The sequence below is a fragment of the Lissotriton helveticus genome, chromosome 1_1 (genome assembly GCF_964261635.1).
Source record: "Lissotriton helveticus chromosome 1_1, aLisHel1.1, whole genome shotgun sequence".
NCBI classification, from domain to species: Eukaryota; Metazoa; Chordata; class Amphibia; order Caudata; family Salamandridae; genus Lissotriton; species Lissotriton helveticus.
The window spans coordinates 845,418,007-845,440,248 of NC_136057.1; the positions used below are offsets into that span (position 1 = coordinate 845,418,007).

The following is a 22,242-nucleotide window of genomic DNA, read 5'->3' on the forward strand; positions in this document are numbered from 1 at the left end:
TTTTCAATGAAAAGTGAGTATTTATTTCACACAAATGAAATAAGAAGACATGGTGTCGTCCATGACGCGTTTCGCTCCTGAAAGGAGCTTGTTCACATAACGCGCCCCGGGGAGTAACCACAATTTATATTAAGTGCACAGGTGATTTGATTTAGACATACAGTGCAAGAAAAATAAAATAAAAATAGGACCAAAGAAAGCGCCATCTTGCACGAGTCAAAGTATTATAATTCCAAAACAACTCATCTTTACGGACTCAAAGGATGTTATACAATAATCTAATTAACATCGAAAGACATTTTATAAAGTGCGTCCAAATCCATATATACAATATATGTAATGAAACAAATCAAATCACATCACACATAAATGTGAAAAATGATCGACAAGTGTCACGATCAGTCTCCACAGGATCAGGGCGATGCTCTAGGGGGTCCACCTCCTGACTGCCCGAAACTCTGACAGTAATTACACAGAGCCTCTAGGAAATCAGGCGAGGGAAAGGTAAGGGAAGGGGCTGGAACGGAAGGGACCACTGAAACGAGAAAGAAAAGAATACACACGTTATAATACAAATCACTGACTACTCTCAGTAAATTCTCGCTAGTGGGACACCTACCCCAGTTACTCCACTGGACGCCACCCCTTCTCTGGACCGTTACCGATAGATACTTCTCTATCTTGATACCTGATAGTCAGAAAGACACAAACACTATTATACCTGGTTGAGGCACACGTAATCCAATAATGCACCCAAAACACACCATACATACCATCCCCTTGTCAATGTGCACAACAGAAAACAATTCCTTCTCCAGTAACCGGTTATTGAAGGAAGCAGTGTAAGGCAAACCCAATGTCAATAAGTAACCAAGGATATGAAACAACACAGGTAGTTCCAATGGAAAACGCAGAAGAAAGTTAGTATGCCAGCAACAGAACCAGCAATGTTCCAAGCACAAGTTCCAAATACAGGTATGTTTAGATCAGCAAAACAAAGCAGCAAGGGTACTTATCTCCCCCACGGGGTTTTGATGACAGCAAAGGCCACCCGCTTCTGAAGAGCTGAAGCAAGCAACTCATCCGCCACCTCATGCGGGCCGAGGCCGCCACAGCCGTAGGCGAGATATCTCAAGGAATACTGGAAGAAAGGCAGCCGCCCTTCTACCAAGGAAGAGTTCTGAGCGTCTCAGCCGAGAACGCTCTCCGATGAGCTCCGCCGCAGCCGCAGACGGACTCAGCAACACAGGAATGTGCTGAAAGGAAGAGAGACAGCCATTCCTCCTCCGAGCTCCAACACCGAGCGTCTCAGCCGAGAACGCTCGCAGGCCAGATCCGCCGCAGCCGCAGACGGACTCAGCAACACAGGATTGTGCCGAAAGGAAGAGAGACAGCCGTCCCTCCTCCGAGCTCCAATACCGAGCGTCTCAGCCGAGAACGCTCGCAGGCCAGATCCGCCGCAGCCGCGGGCGGAGAGAACTCCGGAACAGTCTCAGGCCCGACAGAGAGCAGCCGCCCTCTGTGATCAAATGTCCAGCGCCTCAGCCGAGAACGCCAAACCCAGGATACAAAGTCACTACTAGATACTCTGGAACCAAAACAAGATGGGAATCACGTACAACTAAAGCCTGTCTCCCAAAGGCCTTTATACCCATGACTCCTCCTACTTCCCGGCATCCTGGGAGATGTAGTTCGTAGGCGCAACCTGGCAAACCGTGACAGTATGCCCACCCCCCAAGCGCCTCCTAGCTCCAGGCTTGCCCGGACACCGGGCATGGAAACAGCGCACAGCACGCGGGGCATGAACCCCCGAGCTCGGTTCCCACGAATCGTCCTCCGCCGTGTAGCCCTTCCAAGACACCAGGTACCAGAGCTTTCCCTGCCGATAGCGGGAATCAAGGATCCTACGTACTTCGTACTCCAGCTGACCATCCCGCCTCACCGGAGGCACTACTTTGCGACGCGCAGCCTTCGCAGGCTTCAGAAGACTGCAGTGGAACACCGGGTGGATCCGCAGGGAGGCTGGAAGCTTCAACTTGTATGCCACGGGGTTGATCTGACGCACCACTTCGTAAGGACCGATGAACCGCGGATGGAAGATGCTGTGGAACCGGAACCGAATGTTCCTGGTGGACAGCCAGACTCTGTCGCCAACCTGATACTGCGGTCCCACTCTCCGATGCCTATCCTCCCATCTCTTATAGGACGACTTGGCCCTCTCCAAGTGAGCCTGGACCTTCCGATGCATCAACAAAAGAGCCCTCACCTGTCCCAACACCGTTGGATGATTCTCCACCTCACTCGGTATAGTCAAAGGCAGGGTGTCTGCATGGTAACCAGTATTGGCTTGAAATGGCGAAACCCCCGTGGAACTATGCCAAGTGTTATTGTACGATAGTTCTGCTAACCATAACAACGACACCCATGAGTCAGCAGCTTCCTCCGCATAGCAACGGAGGTACTTTTTCAGGGTCTGGTTCAGTCTCTCAGTCTGTCCGTCAGACTGTGGATGGAAGCTGGTTGACAACGCATCCTTGATATGCAACGCCTTGCACCATGTGTGCCAAAACCGAGCCACGAACTGAGGACCCCTATCGGACACAATGATCTTCGGGATGCCGTGCAATCTCACCACTTGTGTTAAGAGGAGTTGCGCCGTTTGAGCCGCCGTAGGCAGATTCCTACAAGGGATGAAGTGTCCCATCTTCGAGAAACCGTCTATTACTACCAAAATAGCATTGCTGCCCTTGTCCATAGGCAACCCAACGATGAAATCCATGCTTATGACCTGCCAGGGACGGGAAGGCGTAGGAAGACGCATTAGCAACCCTTTGCTCTTGGCTTGTTCATTCTTCGCCCGGGCACACGTTTCACAACGGTCAACCCATTGCCGCACGTCTTTACTCATTCCTTTCCACCAGAATTGTCGTTGCATGGCGTTGATGGTCTTTTGCTGCCCAGGATGTCCGGCCACCATTGCACTGTGACACCAGTTGAATGCCAACAACCGCAAGGCAAGGGTAGGGAGAAACAGCCGGTTCTGATACAGCGGAATGCCATGTTGCAAGGAACGGTGCGAATCGACCTTAGCCCACTCTTCCCATTGCACGGGAGACCTATTCTTGGACACCTCCTCCAGGAACGTATCAACAGAACAAGCACACACAACCTTCTCAGGGGGCAGTATGGATCTAGGTTCAGCAAGCAACGGGGTAGCCAAGTCTGTCTGCCTAGAAAGGGAATCCGCCTTTCTATTTTCAGCACCAGGACGAAAAGTGATAGTAAACTCATATTCTGCAAAAAACAACATCCAGCGCATTTGTCTTTGGGACAAATGCCGAGCGGTTTTTAAAAACTGCAGGTTCCTGTGGTCTGAATACACTGTCACCGGATGTTGACCACCCCATAAATAATGCCTCCATTCTTGAAAGGCTTTTTTCACAGCCAGAAGTTCCTTTTCTGCAACAGTGTAATTGACTTCGGATGTGTTGAGTTTTTTAGACAAGAAGGCCACGGGATGGAGCTGTCCTGTCTGCTTGTCTCTTTGGGACAACACAGCCCCTATCGCTATATCCGATGCGTCTGCTTCCACGACAAATGGCACATCCATCTGCGGATGACGGAGGATGGGCGCAGAGCAGAACGCATCCTTCAACTGTTGAAATGCTTCCGCAGCCTCCATTGTCCAACAAAAAGGTGCCCCCTTCCTCAACAACCGGGTTACTGGAGAGATCAGCTGAGAGAAATGAGCAATAAACCGCCTATAATAATTCGAGAAGCCCAGGAAGCACTGCACATCTCTCACATTCTTAGGCGTTGGCCACTCACTCACAGCTGTCACCTTTCGCTCTGCCATACGGAAACCGCTAGGTGTTAATATAACCCCCAAAAACTCCACTTCGTTGACACTGAACTCGCACTTGCTGAGTTTACAGTACAATCTATTATCCTGTAGTTTCTTGAGAATCAACAACACCTGACTGACATGCTGGGCAATCGTCTGGGAGTAGATCAGTATATCGTCAATATATATGACAACAAATTGATCGATATACTCTTTCATGATGTCGTTTAAAAAATATTGGAATGCCGCCGGGGCGTTGCACAACCCGAACGGCATTACCATATATTCGAATAAACCAAAACAGGTTTTAAAAGCCGTTTTCCACTCATCCCCAGCCCGTATTCTCACCAAATGATAGGCTCCCCGGAGGTCTAACCTGGTGTAAATGGATGCCTCTCTCACCTGGTCTAACAGAACAGGGATGAGTGGAAGCGGGTATCTGTTTCTCACAGTGACCTTGTTCAGCTGTCTGTAATCTATACAGGTCCGCAATTCTCCGTTCGCTTTTGAAATAAAAAACAAAGGAGACGCTGCTGGTGACCGTGAGGGGCGTATGAAACCTATGGAACAGAAATGATCCAGATATGACTTCAAATGGGTGGTCTCGGACTCAGACAAGGCATACACCCTACAAGAGGGTACTACCGCCCCCTCGATCAAATCGATCCGGCAATCGTATTCACGATGTGGCGGAAGGACCTCGGCCATCACTTCACTGAACACGGTCTCATACCCTGCATATTCTCTCGGCAAGACCACCTCCTTTTCTGCCGCGGTAGCGACCTGATAGACTTGAGCCAAGGATACTGTGGGCGACTGTTGACTCATCATACAATGAGCAGTGCAATACTCAGATTCAAACGACATAGATTTTGCTTTCCAATCCATCGTCGGATTATGATGCCATAACCACGGCATCCCTAGTATAACCTCGTACTGAGGAGCCTCTATAATGTTCAGCACGATATCCTCCACATGTCTCAAAGGATAACCAGGCACAGTCAATTCCAAAGACTCAGTATGTTCCACTACTGGCCCTGATTTGAGAGGAGTGCCATCAACGGCTAGAACAATTTCAGGCTGAAGAGTTGGCACCTTCTTCAACCCCAGTCTCTCCACCAACCCACTATCGATGAAGTTTCCGGTTGCCCCTGAATCGATCATGCATAATGCTTGACTCTGTTGAGACCCTTTACCCAAGAACATGGAAACCACTACATGCGATTCTGTGTTATTACACACCGCAACCTCTAAGGATGGGATTTTCCACTCCCGTTGAGCAAGACCAGCCCTTTCCATTGTGTTAGGGTCCACCTGTACCTCAGGAGGTAAGGCCGGGGACAGCACCGCCACCTGTTTCCCTGCATAAAAGGAAGGTCTTTTCTTTGGTTTAACGGTGCAATCCTTAACGTAATGGCCTTTTTTCCCGCAGTACATGCAGAGACCCTGTGCTCGTCGCACCTCCCTTTCTGCCTTAGACAATGGAGGACGCATGGCCCCTACATCCATTGGTTCTGCCACACTGTCTTTCGGTTTGTCCTGCCCAACTTGAGCCATCCCACCTCCTGCTCTATCATGTCTCTTCCGTTCCCCTCCTCTTTCAGACATGCGGTGATCTAAGCGCAAGGTAAGATTGATGAGATCCGTGCATGTCGTAGGCTGTGGATCTATTTGAGCAAGGACGTCCTTTATGTCCTCATTCAATCCCTGATAATAGAGCGCCATCCTTTTGTCCTCTGGCCAGGCCGTTTCTACAACAAGCCTGTTAAAAGTGGTCATATAAGTCACTAGGTCACTCTTTCCCTGCCTCAATCTTAGTAATTCGCGATCAGCGCTCAAAGTGGTCGCACGTCTATCGAATACTCTCTCAAATTCCTTACGAAAATCATCCCAATCAGCCAGCAATGGATCGTCGTTTTTTACTAAAGGAACCGCCCAATTGGCAGCATCCCCCGTAAGATACGAGATGGCAAACGCCACTCTCGACAGGTTTGTAGGAAAGGAGGCCGGTCTACAAGAGAAATGCAGGGTGATTTGTGTCAGGAAGGTCTGGATCTTTAAGGGATCACCTGAATACCTCTCAGGGCTGGCCAAGGGTATAGGTGGAGGTACTGACACTTGTATTTGAGGTACTCCTGCTGAGGCGTCAAAAGGATTCCTGCCTTGCCTATCCAACCTGTCTTTTAGCGCCGCTGTTTCTGCTTTGGACGTAGCCAATTCCTGTTGGACCAAAACCAAGGCCTGTAACACATCATCTAAAGTGGCCATCCCTATAGCAACCCCTGACCGGGTGGAGCCAACTACGTGGGTACGTGATTCTGTCACGATCAGTCTCCACAGGATCAGGGCGATGCTCTAGGGGGTCCACCTCCTGACTGCCCGAAACTCTGACAGTAATTACACAGAGCCTCTAGGAAATCAGGCGAGGGAAAGGTAAGGGAAGGGGCTGGAACGGAAGGGACCACTGAAACGAGAAAGAAAAGAATACACACGTTATAATACAAATCACTGACTACTCTCAGTAAATTCTCGCTAGTGGGACACCTACCCCAGTTACTCCACTGGACGCCACCCCTTCTCTGGACCGTTACCGATAGATACTTCTCTATCTTGATACCTGATAGTCAGAAAGACACAAACACTATTATACCTGGTTGAGGCACACGTAATCCAATAATGCACCCAAAACACACCATACATACCATCCCCTTGTCAATGTGCACAACAGAAAACAATTCCTTCTCCAGTAACCGGTTATTGAAGGAAGCAGTGTAAGGCAAACCCAATGTCAATAAGTAACCAAGGATATGAAACAACACAGGTAGTTCCAATGGAAAACGCAGAAGAAAGTTAGTATGCCAGCAACAGAACCAGCAATGTTCCAAGCACAAGTTCCAAATACAGGTATGTTTAGATTAGCAAAACAAAGCAGCAAGGGTACTTATCTCCCCCACGGGGTTTTGATGACAGCAAAGGCCACCCGCTTCTGAAGAGCTGAAGCAAGCAACTCATCCGCCACCTCATGCGGGCCGAGGCCGCCACAGCCGTAGGCGAGATATCTCAAGGAATACTGGAAGAAAGGCAGCCGCCCTTCTACCAAGGAAGAGTTCTGAGCGTCTCAGCCGAGAACGCTCTCCGATGAGCTCCGCCGCAGCCGCAGACGGACTCAGCAACACAGGAATGTGCTGAAAGGAAGAGAGACAGCCGTTCCTCCTCCGAGCTCCAACACCGAGCGTCTCAGCCGAGAACGCTCGCAGGCCAGATCCGCCGCAGCCGCAGACGGACTCAGCAACACAGGATTGTGCCGAAAGGAAGAGAGACAGCCGTCCCTCCTCCGAGCTCCAATACCGAGCGTCTCAGCCGAGAACGCTCGCAGGCCAGATCCGCCGCAGCCGCGGGCGGAGAGAACTCCGGAACAGTCTCAGGCCCGACAGAGAGCAGCCGCCCTCTGTGATCAAATGTCCAGCGCCTCAGCCGAGAACGCCAAACCCAGGATACAAAGTCACTACTAGATACTCTGGAACCAAAACAAGATGGGAATCACGTACAACTAAAGCCTGTCTCCCAAAGGCCTTTATACCCATGACTCCTCCTACTTCCCGGCATCCTGGGAGATGTAGTTCGTAGGCGCAACCTGGCAAACCGTGACAACAAGTGTCTTAGTCTATATACATTAAAAAATCAAATGTGGAGAATGGATCAAAATATGACAAATGTCTAAAGTTTATCCATGATTGAAACTATCCATCCTCACCAAATTTCATGATACATGAATATATACAGACTTATATGGATCAAATTCATGTCTCATATCGATGTGAAGAGATAATGAAAAGAATGATCGACAAGTGTCTTAATCAGAATACATCACAATAAAGTGCATTCAATGGACAAAATTCAATTAATATTAAAGTCTTGTCCACATTAATGGATGTCCATATTCAACATTATTCATTATGCGTCAAAGTTCAGTGCAGTCCAAGGCAATTTTTCTGTTTAGAGTTGGTATTGTAATTTGGCAGTAGGGAATCATGATGCAAAATATGGCCTAAAATTAAACAAAAAATGCATGTATGAAAAATAAGAACGTGAACTAACCGTGCTAAATCATAAATAAACAAAGTGTTATTTTAAAAACAATTATGGAAATAGCAGCAGAGAAACCTTGAAAACAGTACCCACATGCTGTCAATGTGTAAGTTTAACAATAAATTGCAAAATACTAAATACTGTGCAAGGGAGTATAGATCAATGCGTAAAAAACATTTCATTTTAGATATTATGAATAGAATTCAGTACCCAATGTAAAACCGCAGCATACAAATGTCTATAATAGTTTTAAAGTCAGAAATAGACAACTCAATACGGTTTATAAATGGATAATTATAGACGGATTTAAATTGGATGCCCACAAGTTACAATATTAGATTGAATTATAAGAAGACATGTAAATCTTCTGTAAGATTCAGACTATTGGGAGCTCTGGTATTGAGTAAAAAAATAAAGTGTGATTCTTTCTGTTTTAATAGGCGCTCACGATCACCACTCCGGCCGGGGATTGGTACTGAGCATAGGACAGTATACTCTAGGTGCTTTAACTGGTTATTATGAACAGCTTTAAAATGTCTTGCGACAGGATAGTCACTGTTACTGTTCACAATTGCACGTATGTGCTGTAAAAAACGTTTATGCACTGGGTGTTTTGTGCTCCCTATGTATTCCAAATTGCAGGTACATTTAAGTTTGTAAACTGCAAAATCTGATCTACAAGTCAGATGTTCTTTTATAGGATTTTTTTTGTCGCTGAAAGCCGATGTATAGTATGTCGAATTGCGGGCAAAGGTACATGCGCGACAAGAGGTGCATTTAAAAAAATTAGTTTTGTGTAACCACGATTTTTTAGGCAGAACTTCCGGCATTGGTCTGTCTAGAGCATCTCGCATAGAAGGTGCTTGTCTAAATGTAATAGATGGCAATTCTGGAAGAATAGGACTCAAGATGTTGTCAGTAAGGACAATTGGCCATTCTGAACAAATTATACGACGGATTGTCTCTCTTCCGAACTAAAGGTGGTAATTAGTCTAACAGAGCAATCAGTTTGATGGTTTGAATCAACACGCTTGGATTCTAGCAGAGTATTTCTGTCAAGGGACTTTGCTTTAACAAGAGCCTGCTTTAGTATTTTTATGGAATAACCCCTCTTGAGGAATCTCTCTACAGAAGAGTCTAAACAGGTATTAGCTGCTGTTTCATCGCTACAAATTCGTCGAATTTGAATGAATTTGCCGTATGGGATGCTATTTATAGTGTGGACAGGATGCGCGCTCTGAGCATGCAGGATGGAATTTCCTGCAGTGCACTTGCGGAAAAGTTTAGTTTTTAATTCAGCGTTCTCCACATACAATTGAACATCCAAAAATTCTGCTACATCGTTATTGATAGATGCTGTAAATTTTAAATTCAAGTTATTGGTATTGATTTCATTGACAAAAGACCTAGCCTCTGCTATAGTCCCCTTCCAAAAGATACACACATCATCGATCTAGAGCCAGTAGTGGGAAATGTTTGGCAACCACTTAGCGTGTGTGACTCTGAGCACGCGCTCCTCCCACCAGCCAACGTGTGAACATGAATAGCTGGGGGAGAAGCACGAACCCAGTGCCACACCACGCAGTTGTTGGTAAATGTTGCCTTGAAATTTGTAACAGCATTGTATTGTGTCCCCGAAACATGATGTCACGCTTATTCAGGTAATACTCTACAGCATGCAGCCCCTGAAAATGGTTAATCGAGGTATACAATGACTCAATGTCCATTACCAAAAATATATAATCAGAATGCCAACATACATTTGTCACCTTATTAAGAAAATCCGTAGTATCTTTAAGGTACGAGGGTAGAGAAATCATATGGGGTTGGAGGAAAAAATCTACATATTTGGAAATCTTTTAATTGATGCTACCAATAGCCGAGATGATCGGGCGCCCAGGTACAGGGGATACCAACTTATGTATTTTAGGAAGAAAATACAAGAATGGAACAATTGGATTTTCAACATTCAAAAATCTAAACTCATCTTTGGACAACAGACCTGACTTATACCAATTAAGTAACCTCTTGCGTGTAGTGACCTCATTATTAAACATAACATGCTGGGTAGATATTGTATAGCATGATGAGTCTGACAAATGTCGGTTAGCCTCAATTAGATAGTCAGTTCGTGCCCAGAGTACAGTATTTCCTCCTTTGTCAGAGTTTTTTACTATGACTTCACGATTATTCTGCAATTTTCTTACCAATTGGTGGTACTGGCTGTTAAAATAATTCGTTTGTCTAGTTTTACTCATGACTTTACGGTTTAGAATTTTAAGTTCGGTAATCACTCTGTCACTAGAGACGTCTAATGCATCTCTAGGCATAAGAGGAAGAAAGGTTTATTTAGGTTTGAAAGGGCTAGTGGCAGGTGAGTTGACAGCAAACACTTGGCTTACAGTGGGGCCAGGTTGCGAATCATCCTCATAAGCCAGGTCATAGAGATTTTGTAAGCCACCTGAGTCTGCAGCCTGCATTGATGTTAAACCATCCCCATTAGTTGGACCAGTTGGTGGTTTTTTACGTTCAGAACTTAATTTGAAATATTTCATTAATTTGATTTTCCTAATGAATTTAAAAACATCAATGCTTGTTTGATTGTAAGAAAATCTATTATTGGGACAAAAACTCAAACCTAACGATAATAACTGTTCCTCAGCTTTTGTAAGAATAGCATCAGTTAGATTTACCACTGTGGCAAAAAATCTGGCGGGGGGCACAGCAAAGCAAGACTCGACTCAGTCCAATTCCCAATACGTCAAGACGTAGTGCGCTGCGCCGACACTGTTCCTCAGAGAGCGGGAGGGTCCAAAAAACCAGAAACTGCTTTTTCGGTAGATAGATTCAACAATGTCCTGTTTCACCAATCCACGGTGAAAGTAAACCAGGTAAGGACCTCTTAGCGTGGCTTCGTTTTCAAATTTGGCAAAGAGAGGCAGCAACGATGTTTTTCAATGAAAAGTGAGTATTTATTTCACACAAATGAAATAAGAAGACGTGGTGTCGTCCATGACGCGTTTCGCTCCTGAAAGGAGCTTGTTCGCATAACGCGCCCCGGGGAGTAACCACAATTTATATTAAGTGCACAGGTGATTTGATTTAGACATACAGTGCAAGAAAAAGAAAATAAAAAGAGGACCAAAGTAAGCGCCATCTTGCATGAGTCAAAGTATTATAATGCCAAAACAACTCATCTTTACGGACTCAAAGGATGTTATACAATAATCTAATTAACATCGAAAGACATTTTATAAAGTGCGTCCAAATCCATACATACAATATATATAATGAAACAAATCAAATCACATCACACATAAATGTGAAAAATGATCGACAAGTGTCTTAGTCTATATACATTGAAAAATCAAATGTGGAGAATGGATCAAAATATGACAAATGTCTAAAGTTTATCCATGATTGAAACTATCCATCCTCACCAAATTTCATGATACATGAATATATACAGACTTATATGGATCAAATTATTATTGTATATATATATATATATAGATATATATATATATATAGATATATATATATATATATCTATATATATATATATATAATCCACCGCTCCAAAGGACACCGCAAAGCGCCGCACCCTTACGGAGAAAGAACGGACAACAGTCTCAGGTAGCAGATTGATATCTTTTATTCTTTATTTGTTTTTCTTCATAAAGTGCAGCAGTAGTGCCCTAGACCGGACGCGTTTCGGCGACCCTGTCGCCTTGTTCACCGGAAATAACGAGTGTTTGCCATTACACACAACACTGGTTTAAAAAATGGCAATTCACCAATCAAAGCACTGAATTCTATACCATGTGACCATATTGTATGTTTTGATAAACATAGTAGACAGACTGATTTTAAAACGTAGTGTTTTCGACCTCTCAGCTTGTGGCCACAGGCCACACATTCTTACTGTTCAAATACAGTATTGTATATGCTCACATTATTTTTCTCATAGACAAACCATCCGATTCCGACTTTTGTATACTGTAACGATATTAAAACAATATACATTTTATCTGTACAAATACTCCATAAACACAGTCATAGATATCGTGGCTTCTCCGAGCTATATACACTAAATAACAGTCCATCTAAATATTTAAAAAGATTGTATATACATTGTCACTATATTTATATATTATTTCTTACTTCAGCCCCCCGAGTCCTGTCCTGTATGTGCTGCCAGCAACATTTTTCTCATGTCCCTGGGCCAATCAGAAGGCTGTAAACTTTGTTCAAAGGACTTTCACGAGAATTCCCTTTTTGTCGAAGCATTACGATGCCAAAGAATTTTGAGATTTATGGTTGTACGTAATGCCTATCTATTGTGTAAATAATGTTCCCTCCTAATTCCTTCTTCCTTGTAATGTCTACTTTTTTCTTTTTTTTACTGTCATATCTTTTTTGTTTCTCTGAACAAAGGGGTATGAGTGTAGTGGAGTTAGTTACTCATTATAGATTTTCTGTTTTCTTTATAGAATGTGTTGTACTTTGGGTTCTGTAGGCTTGATGTATCTGGTGCTGTAATACTGGGAGCAGCTGTGAAAGAGGCTGCGGCTGGAGGGTATGTGGGGACGTGTTCCTTTGACCAAAGCTGTTCAAGTGAATAAAGGTGCTAACATCTACAGAGTTGTGGATATCTTCGCTGCAAAGGCCTAGTACCAGCTCTCCCAAAGAAAGTGAAACAATTTCTTCCAGACAGCGACTTCAGAACTGCTGCCACAACAGAATGGTAACTCCATGCTCCATGGCCTCTATGACTCCACTTTCGCCTCTCTTATGAGCATCAACATGCTGCAGCACGTCTCATCTAGGTCTCAAGAAATATGATCACCTCGTTGTGACCCTGATGTAGCTTTACTGGGACTCCTAGCTTGCCGGCACCATCTTCAAAACCATCATTTACAAAGCCATTGTGAGAAGAACTTCTGCTCATCTGGCAGCACACCATCATGCTGGATACTAAGAAATGTAAAAAAGCAAACAAAAATGACAGCAGGGCTTTTACGTCTGTGAAGCAAACACAAGGAGATGATGGACGGAGTTCTGAAACTTTTCAGACACTCGCCCCCAGTCACAGATCTGTGTTGAATCCACCATCGTTCTTTAGCTCACTTCGTCACTTTAGTTCAGACCCAGCTATATGCAAATCAGTCTTGAACCTGTGCCTCATGGGAACAGTCCAGCCCGAACTGGCAAGCCAGGTCTTCCCTGAACCGGAAACATGCAACTGGGACCGGTTTCAGGGTAACACCCCTCTTCAGCCAGGCTAGCTTGAATCCAGTGGCAAAGTGAGCAAGGGACATCTATGCACATCGGAACAGTATCCCTGTAGTCCTCAAGATAGCTATAAAGCTGTTCCAATTTAGGAAAGAATTGAAGATGCATATCTTTAAAGAACTCTCTACCATCACAAAGCAGTAACAGTACACTTCTGTGCCTAGAACTCAGCTACGTCTGCTATCACTCGTTAACTGTATGTTTGCTCTTGACCCTGTACAGCGCTCCACTACCTGTTTAGGTTCGCGTCTTACAAATATCACATACATAGTTACATATATCAATGGCACTTTCTTTACCCCAGTGAAGGCTTAAAGTACATATGTCAGCAGGGAGTGTTTTTGTTTATCGCCTTTATTTTTCATTTTACAATAACAACACAGTGGGTGCACATTTACCAGCGAGCGGGCAGTGTGGGTCCAAGAGCAGTTTACATAATATAGGAAAATACAACAGAGTAGGCAATTTCAATTGAGCCAGTGGCCTGGGGGCAATCTCCTCAGGGGTTTTGTCCCACTACTGTTCTTCTTAGAGTCGTGTTGTTTGCTCTCAGCCCCCTCGGTTGTCAGCAGTAAGTGTTTATTTAACTCATAAAACCATCAAGTAAAAAAAAGGTTATCTATGAATTGGCAGCGCTACTGTACATTTATTATTGTGTACATTTACCAAAGGCATTGCTCTTACTATACCTCCAGGTGCACCTTCTGGTCCCAGATCCTTCATCATTAGATCTCCCTTTACCACCCCTGTGCCAACTGAGAGTCTTATAGTTTTCCTTCTTGTCACCCTACCACTGAAATGCCTTTACTTCGACCTCAGATTGCAAGCCCTCAAGGATCTGGTTCCCTTTGACTCTCCGCCTCTAAGGACTTGAGAGGATCTTCACATTTGTTGTTGCTGTCACTGTTATGCCAGTCCCTCTCTACACCCGAAGTCCCACCTAAGCCATTACTGGGTCCTGGTGTGCTCTTGTTCATAAGCTTTTGTATAAATGTTCACACATCCTGTTGGGTATCTGGCCGAGCATTGTTGGTGTTTTATGACCTACACTTTATAGTGGATCCAATTCGCAATGGCGAATGAAAGGACCAAACCTGTGAACTGTTGCATGTTGAATCCAAAGTCTTTATACTTACTGAGTTATTTTGTGTCATGACTAGAATACATTGTAGCCAAGAAAATGAATACATCGCTGTATTGAATTAATGATTGTGTTTTTTGTTCTTGAAAGGCGAAGGTGACCTTTACAATGTGACAAAAGAAGCAGCAAAAATGAAAAACATTTCCCCCAGAAGAAATGGCGCAAGTACAAAAGAAAATATCGACGCGAAATTAACAGTGCTCAACTATATTGATACAAACAATGTAGTTATCTTTAGTAAAACAACCTGCAACCGTTGCAAAAAGGTACAGTATCCTATTGATTTCCTACTTTTACACAGTGGCTCTCATTAGAGTGAAGTTCCTAGTGCTCCCATTGTACTGATTCTTTTTAAACGCAAATAATAATAATAATAATAATACTCTTTATTCTGCACGAATCACAGCCAAAAAAGAGACAACATTGAAAAGACTAAAACATCGAGAACAGGATAAATTGTTAGCAGCATAATACCAATGTGCAAAATTCACAAATTAACAATGTAAACATTATCACTTCCGCCATCAAGTAAGGATCCAGATACAGTTCAGATACACCCACCGATCTAATTGTTGACACAGAAGAGAACCCATGATAAAAACCTGGCCCAATTCATTGGGACCAACATATCACATGGGGTGTGCGAAATCACCAATCACCAGCCCTTTTTAATCAACTCTAGACTGTCTAGAATTAAGTGCATCTCTTAAAAAATTAACAACACAAAATAGCGTATGGGCATTTGGCAGAAGCTGTAGATGCTGTAAAGCTACACAGGCATGTCTGAAACTTATTTCCTTTAAGAGTGATTTAAGAAACAGTCGCCAGGGTTACTTACATTTTTTGCCTAAAAAAACAAAATGTAGGGTGTCCTGTGGGGACCAAATTGTCGCAACCACAGGGACCTCTGTCTTCTACATGTGCAACAAAGCCAAAACAAAAGGTGACGCCAATAAATGATGCAACAATACGGGTAATTAAAAATCTATCATAGGCTTTTTCTAAAATCAATAAATAAAGCTCCATATCCAACACTGATTTCACTAGGACGTGTCCTCTTACCCTAGGTTTTCTAAGCTTCATTGCCTCCCTAGAGGCCCTAGCATGTATAAAAAATAATTCTTTCACTACGTGCTTGTCCTGTACTTTCACTGTGTCATGTTGTATAAATATATCTGCTCTGCCTAAAGCCGTAAGGGTATCCTTGACGTATCTTTTCATGGGATTTTTAATCCATGATCAAGCGAGAGACACTCCATAAACACTAATTGGTTAAAACCCTCCTCCTTGTTGGACCAAATCTTTACCCAACATAACAATGGTTAAACCACCGTCAAATCCAGGATATACTTCATTCCTAATTCTTAATGGACTGTGTACGCGGCAATACACTGATGCGCTTTCAAAATTCTTCTGAGATATTTGTTTTCTGTGGTCTGGAGATTATTAGCCGCTAAATACACCCATACCTCACTTCGATACAGTGCCATAGTTAAACAGAAGGAATTGTACAATTTTAGTATTACCCCCGGTGACCATGTACCTAGTCTGTGTGTATAATTTGCGATTACTCCCATTGATTTCCCCATATTAAGTATCTTCTCCTCCTGTAAAGGTTTCAAATGTAGTTTTTCACCAAATAGAATACCTAGATAAGAGAAGGCTGGGACCTTTGCCAATATAGGGGTATCTACTTTATAGGTGTTGTTTCTAGTGGCCTGCTTACCAAATTCCATAACATACGATTTTGACATGTTTGGGGAAAGGTCCATCCCACTCATAAAGCCCACAAAACTATCCAGTAGGACCTGCAAACCTTTGGGGGCTTGAGCTAACAATACCCCGTCATCTGCATACAACAGGACTTGGACAGATCTGCTTATTCTGGGGTATCAGCCTATAAAGCGGTCAGAGATGCTCCCAGTCCATTAATATATAACGTAAATACAAAATTTGGGCCAATATACATCCCTGTCTCACCCCTCTAAAAGGATCAGTCGCATTCCTGTCATGGGTGTACCTGACTGAAGCGGTTGTATTAAAATGTAGGGTCTTTAAAACATTTATAGCCGCCAGGTCAACCCCGAGATCACCGAGCAGGGACCAGAGTTTGCGGTGGTTCACCTGATCAAAAGCTGCGGTGAGGTCCATAAAACCCCAAAATAGAGCACCAGGCTTAGCTACTATGTATATCGCTATCAAAACAGAGAGGTTTAGGCATTGGTCCATGATTGATCAGCCTATGCGGAACCCATATTGTACCTCTGAAATAATTTGATTAGTGTCCGCCCAGCCTGAGAGCCTGTTTAATAGTTCTCAGCCAAGGACTTTAACTGTGGCTTCAATGAGGGACATAGAGGGGTTGCAGTGAGGATTGTCCCTGTCCCCTTTCTTAAAAATCGGAACAATAGTGGCTGTAGACCACCAGGAGGGCATTATTGTTCTCACAGAAGCATTTAGTACTGTGGTTAACACAGGGACCCAGACCTCTATATTGTTTAGAAAAAGGTCCGGGGGGATCTCATCCGGACCAGGGGCTTTATTCTGTGACAAACCCACAATACCCAATATATTACCTCATCAAGACTAAAAGAGATAGCTCTAGTGCCAGAGAGACAACTGTTATCCAGAGTGTATTAGTCACTATGGCCATAGTTATACACACCCTAGTCATACACACCCTCAAAGTTGGCCTTCACCGCTCTGGGGTAATATAATGAGTTGATCCTGGCTTCTCTGGGCCTGTGTAACAGGGACTGGTAATAATCTTCCAGAAAAGGGTCCAATCCTTCTTTTTACATGCTTCTGTCAGCTCCTCCCATGCTTGTTTGTGTAGCAAGTGATTTTGCTCCTTGATAGCCCCCTTGTAATTTCTTTGACAAGCTGCCACCCAGGCACTGTCACGTGGGATCTGTTTCACGGCCTTCTTAAGATGCAGCAAAGCCCGGGAGCACTCACTATCAAACCATTTTGGTGAATTCGCACAAACAGTAGCTACAGGCACTGTCAATAAACTGGTGACTGATTGGCTGATTGAAATAAATGCTTGTGTAATTTCTTCTCCCTCAACTGATAAGCCTAAACACTTTGAAATCTCCTTTGGCGTCAAACTAAAAAAATGCTTGATTAAAAAGAGTAATATCCAGCAGTGACCACCTCAAATGCCTCCCTTGATTGGTTGCGACAAGTGAACCCACAGTTACCTTACGGTGCGCAGTCAATTTCCTGTCACTTCAAGCATCAATGTAAATAGAAAGGGGGAAGAATTTGTTGATGAATCTGTATTTTATAAATGGAAAAAGAGTATAGGAGGTCGTCCTTTGTCACACTTTGTGGTGTCAATACTAGTGACTGCCAGGCCAGTAGCTCTGCAGACCGACCGCAGCAGAAGTTCAAAACAAGCATTTGTAATGCAATGGGTTTTGCATTACTGAAAGTTTGAACTATTGGCGTTGCTAATAGTAATGCAGCGCCAATAGATCAAACTTTCAGTAATGTGAGAGTAATTGCAATGCAAAGTAAAACGTTCTATTAGGGATGGGATTAAGTTAGATTCCTGTCCTCCTCTCATGTCACAGACAGAGGTGCAGGACATCTTTGAAGAAGCAGTATCAAGGGCATTAGCCTCTGTGAAAGGTAAACAAAGTGGCAAGAGTTCTAAGAGATGGGAGGAGTGGAATTCTGTGTCTTCGTATTCAGCTAAACCTTCCACATCATCAGTGAGATATCTCAGGAGAAAAGAAAAGTGGTACACTCTTTGTCATATATTGCACATAATGTGGGATTTCTGCCCTTTCGAGTGGCGGAGGTAGGAGATGCCATATTCCCACAATATGTCAGATCTTCCACTATGATGATCACGTTTCCTGGAGCAATTTAGGACATGGTAATGGGAGAATGGAGGGAAGTGAATAAAGTCAATGTCTTGTGATTCCTCTAAAAGCTTTATATGTTGAAAGGTGATCATTGATTTCCCATACAATCAAAGTAGATAGTAGAGGATCTGGCTCTGAAAGCCAGTTATATGCAGCAAATACGGCTCAGCTGCTCATTAGGGACTTTCATCAGCTGGCGCTGGCTATTCAAGGCAGTCAGGAATGTTCAGAGCTGTTGGCAGGTATGGATCAACATGCAAGGCTGTTGGCTGATATTTCTTCAGATGTTGTCAAAGTGACCACAATGTCTTCTGGAGCTGCGATTGAGGCCAGACGTAATCTCTGGATGAGGAAATTGAAAATGAGGCTGTTGAGAAAACAGTATTAGTCACAGATCCATTTCAGGGCAGGATGCTTTTCGTAGAGCAGTTTAATTCTAGGATCGCTAGGGCATTTAAAGATCAAACACATAAACTTTAATATGAAGGGAAGTCTGATTCACTGACATTCTAGAATAAGAGAGTGAAATTGTCTCCTCGCTGAGATTGTAAATCTGATGTGCGTAAGCAAAAATTTCAGCAAAAACGTTTTTCTCCTTTGTCCCACTTCTTGCTCCTCAGTTGATATCCTGTGGGCTTATCTCCCTCCTTCCCCCTCTTGCTTACTTGTCTTGCAGCAGTCCGCTGCGATACACTCTTAAGCTCGAGGCTGCTCGTAGTTGCTTCCAGCCCTCGGCCCCTTCCTCCACTTGTTGGAGTGCCGATTTTTGCAAGCACTCGGCGGCCTCTGCAGACACCCAGCGCCGCTCGCTCCCAGCTCCCAGCCGGCAGGTAACGCGACTCCGCCCCCTCAATCTCAATCTCGGCGGGTTGTTGCTCTGCGTTCTCCGCCATCCGCCGCTGCTGCTGCAGGTCTCCCGTGTTCAGCCGGCAAACGGCTTCCAATATCCTCCGATAGCTCGCCGTGATTCCCCCAAGGTAAGCGCTCGCATGGAACAAGCGCCAGCAGTCAATAATCGGCCTCACGCATTAGACTGACACCACCACTATCCCGACATCCGCGACCCGCTGATTAGCCGGCCGCCATGTTTTCCCCATTCATTCTTGGTGTGTGTCTTGTTTCTTCCTGTTTCCGACAAAGAAAGACGTGTGGGGATAAGTAAAAGTGTTAATACACAAGTGGAACAATTAAAAAATATTGAGTCAGAGGAAAGTGCTTTCCCTAGTTCTACAACATATAAACTTAAGGTCTCACCGTCAAAGGGGGAAAAGAAAAAAAGGCAAAAGAAAGAGAAGGCTGTGTTTAAGACCCCTGTAGCTCCCTCACTTAACCTATATTTTAAGCCAGTTCCAAAAGTGTTGGTGTTGAAACCGGATTCTGTCTCCCAGAATAGGGCTGGCAAGGTAGTAGAGTCTGAGTATATGGAAGAACGTGAACAAGATTGGTCAACTCTTTCAACACCCAACCCATTTCAGGTTTTGGATTTGGATATAGAGATGGAGGGGGACAAGGGAGGAAGTTGTGGTGTAGAGCCACCTACGGAGAAGATAGTTCAATCTAACATACAAGTTACATTAAGTGAATCAGCTGAAAGCTCACCTATTGATGCTATGGAAGATAAGTCGGAAGAAGATATATTTACAAGGAGAGAAGAAAATCCTATGAATAAAGCTGAGTCAACTTTAAGACAGCAAGAGAGTTTTGCCTCAACAGATGTCTCTGTCATGGAACTTTTAAGAAAACTTGAACAAGATATCCATTTAGGATTCGAAGCCTCTAGAAGGAATCAAGAGCGCATTAGTGCTACATGCGTCCTGCTAGAGGATAAGATAGATAAACTAACGATACGTGCAGGAGAGATGGAATCTGCAATGAAAACTGTGCAGGGAAGAGTTCAGGATAATCGAAAGGAGATAGAGACTTTATATTCTCAAGATAGGCAAATGGATGATAGGATAGAAAGGCTTGAAAATATGCAAAGGCGTAATAATCTAAAAATTCTTAAGCTTCCAGAAGGAAAAGAAGGGACAGACATAAAGACTTTTGTAGTGCAGTTACTGAAGAAAGAGCTAGCACTAGAAGAAGAGGAGGAAAGTTTGGCCCGTGATATACAACGAATACACCGAGATCCTTTTAGGTTGAATCCTGACCGGGCTAAGCCAAGGAAAATTTTGATTAATTTTGCGACCTACTCATTAAAAGAAAAAATTCTGTCACTGGCTTTAAAAAAAAAATCTATTGTAATAGATGGAGTACCAGTTGACATTAGGTCAGATCTGTCACCGGCCACAGCAAATAGGCAATGGGAGATGGGAAAGCGATTGACACCACTAAGGGAGATTGGAGCCACGGCTCAATTAAAATTTCCCGCCTTTCTAAAAGTTATGTGGCACAACAAAATGTATAATTTCCGTACTGTGGACGAGGTTGATGCTTTCTTGGACGTTATTCACGATGTAAAGAAATAGGAATATCGGCCATAACAATTTAACAATTTGTAAAAATAAGAGATACCACCACTATGACATCCACAGGCCTAGGTCTAGGCCATGGGAATAATGGTTGGGTTTTCCAGGGTGGGAAGTGAGTGTAGGGGATGGGGTGGGATAGGGGTAAGGGAGAAAATTATAAAAAATATTCCTCATGAGCAGTCTTGCTGTGATTTAAACAGGAAGAAAAGATGGGCAGCACATGGCAAGCACGATGAGTATGATGAGTGGGGCCAGAGATAAGGAATTAAGGTTCCTCACATGGAACGTTAATGGGCTCCGAGTCAAATCTAGAAGACAGCTGATTCTGAAATACTTAGAAGACTCATCCGCACAGATCATCATCTTGCAAGAAACACATTTAACACAAAAGGAAAGTAAAGAGATATTTTCCACTCAAAAATGGATTGCAAGCGCTTTTTTTACATCCCAAGATCTGGTTACGAAGGGGGTGGGTATTTTGATAAGAAAAGGATCTGACATAGTAGTCGAAAAAAGTGTAGTAGACAGTAGAGGAAGATGGGTGATTTGTAGTTTGAGACTTTCGAGTGAAGTGTTGACAGTGGTGGGTTACTACGGTCCGAATATAGATGATCCCACAGTTTTAGAGAAAGTTGAATTGGAGTTATTAGATTTTCCTGGTAAGGTAATTATGGCAGGGGATTTTAACACAGTATTGGATGGGAAGATGGATAGAGCGGGTAATAATAGAGCAATAATGAACACTAAAATGACTGCCAAAGTTAAGTCAATGATGGGGCAACTTGGTCTTTGTGATATTTGGAGATGTAAATTTCCACAACTGTTAGGATTTACTTTTCATAACAAAAAATATAAACACAAATCACGGATAGATTTTTTTTTGGTTGATAATAGATTGAAAGGGAGAGTTACAGGGGTAGATCATGTAGGGGCGCATCTATCAGACCACTCTGGAGTGAGTTTAAATCTGAGTTTGGAAGGAGAAGAAGCTACCTCAGTTTGGAGATTAGATCGGACAATTTTAGGTGACCCAGAAATCCTAGAGATTCTCAAAGAAGAGATACAAGTTTTTTTAGAAGTAAATGTAGGCTCAGCTAAGGATGATATAGTGTGGGAAACGTGTAAGGCGTTTATGAGAGGTAGAATGGGAGCTCAGGGTGCGAAAAGGCGAAGACTGTATTATAGTCAGGTTTCAAAGTTAGAAAAAGAGATTCGAGAGTGCGAAATGAATCGGACTTCCCAAGATGCGACTACCTTAGATGGCCCTTGGGAGAGAAAGTTTTTGGACTTAAAGGTTCAGCTCACTGCGTTACTTGCACAGAGAGTTAAAGAGAGATGGGAAGCCAGTCAGCTGGCACATTTTTCATATGGAGAGGGATGTGGCAAGTTATTAGCTTGGAAAGCCAAGAAAGATGTTGTACGGAATCATATTAAAGAGATCAAGAAACCAGGCATAGATCACACTATAACAGAAAATAAATTGATTGTTAAAGCATTTCAGGAATATTTCACGAATGTTTATGCAGA

At 43.6% G+C, this 22,242-nt stretch overlaps 1 protein-coding gene across 1 annotated transcript in view; it reads left to right on the forward strand.

Moving 5' to 3' along the window:
• TXNRD1 (thioredoxin reductase 1) overlaps positions 1-22,242 on the forward strand; it is a 219,407-nt gene that overhangs the window by 60,408 nt on the left and 136,757 nt on the right. Inside the window, exon 2 of the mRNA XM_078675001.1 lies at positions 14,460-14,635. Coding sequence (XP_078531127.1) covers positions 14,460-14,635 — 176 coding nt within the window. The remainder of the gene's footprint in view (positions 1-14,459; positions 14,636-22,242) is intronic.